The 5959-nt window shown below is 36.0% G+C and overlaps 1 protein-coding gene across 1 annotated transcript; it reads left to right on the top strand.

Annotated features, from left to right (window-relative positions):
- The first annotated feature begins 258 nt into the window (after nucleotides 1-258).
- LOC147807752 (uncharacterized) lies at nucleotides 259-4017 on the top strand. The gene is made up of 4 exons (XM_087166797.1): nucleotides 259-855; nucleotides 1010-1146; nucleotides 1204-1508; nucleotides 1655-4017. The coding sequence occupies exons 1-4, from the start codon at nucleotides 259-261 to the stop codon at nucleotides 4015-4017; spliced, it is 3402 nt and encodes a 1133-aa protein (XP_087022923.1).
- The last annotated feature ends 1942 nt before the right edge of the window (nucleotides 4018-5959 follow it).

A 5959-nucleotide genomic window follows, 5' to 3' on the forward strand; every position in this document is an offset into this window, starting at 1 on the left:
TATCGAATTTATATGGCGCCAAGCTCAAGCTGTTAATGGCGAAGACGGTTTTCAATCAGTGCTAAAAGCAATAGCCAAAAGATTTCCGCCGAAAGAATAACTTACTTTATCTATTGGTACCTATGTAGTATATTTGCTAATTCTGAACTCTACTCTCCCACCGAAAAAAGTGTTTATAACCCAGTTAATACTGTCTGGTTTTTATTTTGTAGATACAAGGACAGATTCATCATCGAATTGGATCATTAATAATTAATAATGCCGCGACCAAGACGATCGAATCTTTCCCGACAAAGCCGTGATGCAAGAAGAATACGAAATACTGCAAATGAAAGGACTGAAGAAGAACAAGAAATTGCACGTGAACAGCGCCGCGATAGTATGGCTCGACTTCGTGCTTCTCAATCACGAGAGCAAAGTGAAGCAGCCCGTGAAACAGCTCGGTTGGCAATGCAGAATCGTCGAGCGAACAACAGAGGTCAACAAATAGATAATTTGCGACGCAGAACAAGATATTTATCAAGTGCTGATTTGAATCGAGCAGCGTTTCAATACGATTGCAGCAATGATTACAGCTTGCATCCTAGCGTTTGCATTGGGCAAATGGACGTAGTTTGCGAGTATTGTGGTGCATTAAAGTTTTCCGGAGAAACGCCTGGATTATGCTGCCTTAATGGTAAAGTGAAATTGCCATTGTTGACTCCGCCACCTGAGCCATTGTATTCATTGCTTTGTGGCGAAACACAAGAATCACGCCACTTTCTTGCAAATACTCAAAAATACAATGGTTGTTTCCAGATGACGTCATTTGGGGCAGATATTATCGAAGAACGGGGATTTAATCCGACATTTAAGGTATTTATTTTTGTACTTATATAGAATGTAGTTAAAGAATAACTTACTTTATCTATTGGTACCTATGTAGTATATTTGCTAATTCTGAACTCTACTCTCCCACCGAAAAAAGTGTTTATAACCCAGTTAATACTGTCTGGTTTTTATTTTGTAGATACAAGGACAGATTCATCATCGAATTGGATCATTACTACCTTTCGAGGATACACAGAATAAATTTTTACAAATATATTTCATGGGCAACATGGAAGAACAACTTGATCGACGCCTAGAGATCAATGCAGGAATGAAGTGAGCAATTCTTCAAGACTTGCAGTGTCTGCTTCATGAACATCATGCGTTGGTCAGGTTGTTTAAAAGTGCCTTAGAGCGCATGCCAAGTGATGACTATAAAGTTGTTATCAAAGCAGATAAACGACCATCTGGAACACACGAAAGGACATTTAATGCTCCAACAGTAGACGAAGTTGCCATCCTGATTGTTGGTGAACAATTGGAAAAACGCGATATTGTGCTTACACGTCGCGATACTGGGCAACTGCAACAAATATCTGAAACTCATCTATCATATGACACATTGCAATACCCGCTGATGTTTTGGCAAGGAGAAGATGGATATTATTTTAATATTAAAATGAAAAATCCATTGAATGGTGAGTATCAGTATCATAATTTATTTCATTTATTTGTGAAAGACACTGATTTAAAATAATGTTTATTAAAAAAATGGTTAATGTCTGTATTGTTTGCCTTTAAAATTTGCCTTTGAAATGGTTAATTATCAAATTTTTAATTTCAGGTGAAGAAACTACAAAGAAAGTTAGCTCAATGAATTATTACGCATATCGTTTGATGATTCGTCAAAATGCTGACAACTATTTGCTGCGGTTTCGTCGATTGTTTCAGCAGTATTGCGTTGACATGTATGTAAAAATAGAAACGGAACGTTTAACATTCATTAGGTTGAACCAAGCCAAACTGCGTTCTGATGAGTACATCCATTTACGTGATGCAGTTAGTACTGAAGGAAATGCAGCTAATATTGGTCGATTAACTATTCTGCCGGCGACATACATTGGTAGTCCACGTCATATGCATGAATATGCACAAGATGCAATGACATATGTTCGTCATTACGGTCGGCCCGATCTCTTTATTACTTTTACCTGTAATCCAAAATGGATAGAAATTACTCAATTGCTGCTTCCCGGACAAACATCAAGTGATAGACACGACATCACAGCACGTATATTCAGGCAAAAAATTCGGTCCCTGATGAACTTTATTGTTAAACAACGCGTCTTTGGAGGTACTCGATGCTGGATGTATTCAATCGAATGGCAAAAGCGAGGCCTGCCGCACGCACACATTCTTATTTGGTTAGTGGAAAGAATTCAGCCTGACCAAATAGATGATATCATATGTGCTGAGATTCCTGATTATGAAGTCGATCCAGACCTACATGATGTTGTTACTACTAATATGATTCATGGACCGTGTGGTGCCATCAATCCCCAATCACCTTGCATGGTCGATGGAAAGTGCTCTAAACGATATCCACGGAAATTAACGGCGGAGACTGTCACTGGCAATGATGGTTATCCGCTGTATCGGCGTCGATCACCAGATGACAACGGTCGAACTGTCACAACGAAAGTGAAAAGAATGGATTTCGTTGTCGACAACAGTTGGATTGTTCCATATTCGCCACTTATTTCTAAATCGTTCAAGACACATTGCAACGTTGAATACTGCAATTCAGTTAAGTCCATAAAATATATTTGCAAATATGTCACGAAAGGCAGTGATATGGCGGTTTTTGGATTGCAATCCTCGAATACCAACGATGAAATTTCACGCTATCAAGTTGGTCGTTATGTGAACTGTAATGAAGCGATTTGGCGTATATTCGCATTTCCCATTCACGAACGTCATCCTACTGTTACGCATTTGGCGGTGCATCTGGAGAATGGTCAACGAGTATATTTCACGGCTTCGAATGCTACGCAACGTGCTGAAACACCTCCAGCAACTACATTGACCAGTTTTTTTGCAATCTGCCAAAGCGATCAGTTTGAACGAACTTTGCTTTACTCGGAGATGCCACGTTATTATACTTGGAATGCTTCATCGAAGAATTTTCAAAGACGGAAGCAAGGCGATGCGGTTCCTGGGTATCCAGATGTGCGTTCTACTGATGCTCTTGGTCGTATGTATACAGTTCATCCAAAGAATAATGAATGTTTCTATTTGCGGTTGTTGCTGGTAAATGTGCGTGGGCCAACGTCATTTGAGTCACTACGAACTGTTAATGGTGTAATATTCCCAACATATCGTGCTGCATGTGAAGAATTGAAGTTATTAGAAAACGATAGTCATTGGGATACGACAATCGCTGAAGCCATTATCTCTGCATCTCCAAGTCAGATACGCACATTATTCGCTATCATAATTTCGACATGTTTTCCATCAAACCCATGTAACCTGTGGCACAAATACAAGGATAATATGTCAGAAGATATTTTACATCAAATTCGTGTCAGTTCCAGAAATCACGATATTGAGATGAATGAGGAGATACATAATCGTGCTTTACTATTGATCGAAGATATATGTTACCTCATGTGCGGTAATTTATTAATCAGGTTAGGAATGCCAGCACCATATCGTGAAATGAATGACGCATTTAATCGAGAATTGGAACGGAAACGTGAATATGATCACCAGGAATTAGATTTAGTAGTTCAAACGAATGTACCCCTGTTGAATTACCAACAAAAGGAAGTTTATGATACTTTAATGAAGGCAATCGATAATGAATATGGTGGTTTATATTTCCTAGATGCCCCTGGTGGAACTGGCAAGACATTCCTCATGTCATTAGTTTTAGCAACTGTTCGGGCGAGATCTAACATAGCGGTTGCAGTTGCTTCTTCTGGAATAGCAGCCACATTGTTAGAAGGATGCCGTACGGCTCATTCAGCATTCAAATTACCGTTAAATCTTCAAACTATTGAAGAACCAACGTGTAATATTGCAAAACACTCAGCAATGGCCAAAGTTTTAGCGGTATCGAAAATCATCATCTGGGACGAATGCACAATGGCGCATAAACGTGCATTAGAAGCACTTAAACCGAACATTAAAAGATTTACGCAATGACTCGAGATGTTTTGGAGGAGCAATGATTTTACTTTCTGGCGATTTCCGCCAAATACTGCCAGTAATTCCAAGATCTACGGCTGTCGACGAAATAAACGCTTGCCTCAAATCGTCAAATCTATGGCGCCATGTGAAGAAACTGCAACTGACAACAAACATGAGAGTTACATTGCTTAATGATACATCTGCTGAAGATTTCTCGGAGCAATTGCTGACTATCGGTAATGGTCAAGTACCTGTCGATGAATCGAGCGGATTAATATCATTTCCAAATAATTTCTGTAATTTTGTCTCATCAAAAGACGAACTTATCAACAATGTATTTCCAGAAATTATTTCTAACTACAAAAATTATGAATGGATAAGTGAGCGAGCAATTTTAGCGGCTAAGAATAAAGATGTAGATGACCTAAACTACATAATTAAAAATAAGATCATTGGAACAATGCATTCATTCAAATCTATTGACTGCGTCACAAATGAAGATGAAGCCACCAACTATCCAATTGAATTTTTAAACTCTTTGGACGTGCCTGGCTTACCACCGCACAATTTACGCCTAAAGGTTGGCTCCGTAGTAATCATGTTTCGAAACATAAACCAACCAAAACTGTTCAACGGTACGCGTTTGGTGGTTAGAAAATTGATGAACAATGTAATTTACGCTACGATAATGATAGGAAAATTCAAAGGTGAGGAAGTTTTCATTCCGAGGATACCGATGATCCCAACCGATATGCCGTTTGAATTTAAAAGACTTCAATTTCCGATACGTCTTGCATTTGCCATGACCATCAACAAATCACAAGGCCAATCCTTAAAAGTTTGTGGTTTAAATCTAGAACATTCATGTTTTTCCCATGGTCAATTATACGTGGCATGTTCACGGGTCGGAAGACCATCTGCGTTGTTTGTTTTTGCGCCTGATAATAAAACAAAAAATGTCGTGTATCACAAGGTACTTAAATGAAGAGCAACCTATGTACTAAAATACAGAAATAATTATGAATGATTGATGTAGAAATTTAATTTTTTTTGTATTTTTTCCAATAAAAAAAAAATCTGCTTATTTATTGACATTAAGGCGGAACAAAGTTCGCCGGGTCAGCTAGTATGTATATATATATATGTATATATATATATATGTATATATCTATATATATATATATATATATATATATATATATATATATATATATATATATATATATATATATATATATATATATATATATATATATATATATATATATATATATATATATATATATATATATATATATATATATATATATATATATATATATATATATATATGCCTATATATATATACCTATGAACTTAGAGAAAATAAATTTTACGTGTGTATATTAATAAGTATTTTTTCTCATTTATTCCTGTAATTCCCTTTGGGAAAAGATTATATATTATGAAAAGATTATACATACGGTTATTATTAGGGAAAGGTCTAATGTACCATGACATGTTGTATGGAGTGAAAAATGTATCTTGGATCATTAGATGTTATTCATTAGTTAGCAGTTGTTCTGAGTTCTTTTATTTCAATCTTGTTAGCTGGTTGAAAAAATTAAAACCTATTTTTCAAGTACCGTGTGTAAGCTAAATTAAATAAAGTTTATTTATATAACACCAAATAGTATTTTGTGGAAATGTTTCAAAAATGCATAGTTTTACAAAGAACATAAACTTTTTATATATTTTAATTGGCATGTACTGTAAAAATTTCGGCATCAAATTAAGGTAAAAAGTGCCGGCACTTAGGTTGTTCATATTTTTTACCGTAAAATCAATTTTTAGCGGAACATTTGGAGGGAAGAAATTCTGAGATACCATAGTTTTTACAGTAATAATTACCGTAAGATCACTGAATCACTCAAAGGTATTACTGTAAAAATTACGATATAATATTTTACGGTGAAAA

Source organism: Parasteatoda tepidariorum, chromosome 6 (assembly GCF_982258835.1).
Source record: "Parasteatoda tepidariorum strain Cologne lab strain chromosome 6, Ptep-v5.0, whole genome shotgun sequence".
In the NCBI taxonomy this organism is placed as follows: Eukaryota; Metazoa; Arthropoda; class Arachnida; order Araneae; family Theridiidae; genus Parasteatoda; species Parasteatoda tepidariorum.

Coding starts and splice junctions, on each gene's coding strand:
- LOC147807752 (XM_087166797.1), top strand. CDS start 259: ATGCCGCGACCAAGACGATCGAATCTTTCCCGACAAAGCCGTGATGCA. Junction 1,147..1,203: donor GAGATCAATGCAGGAATGAA/GTGAGCAATTCT, acceptor TGCGTTGGTCAG/GTTGTTTAAAAGTGCCTTAG. Junction 1,509..1,654: donor AATGAAAAATCCATTGAATG/GTGAGTATCAGT, acceptor TTTTAATTTCAG/GTGAAGAAACTACAAAGAAA.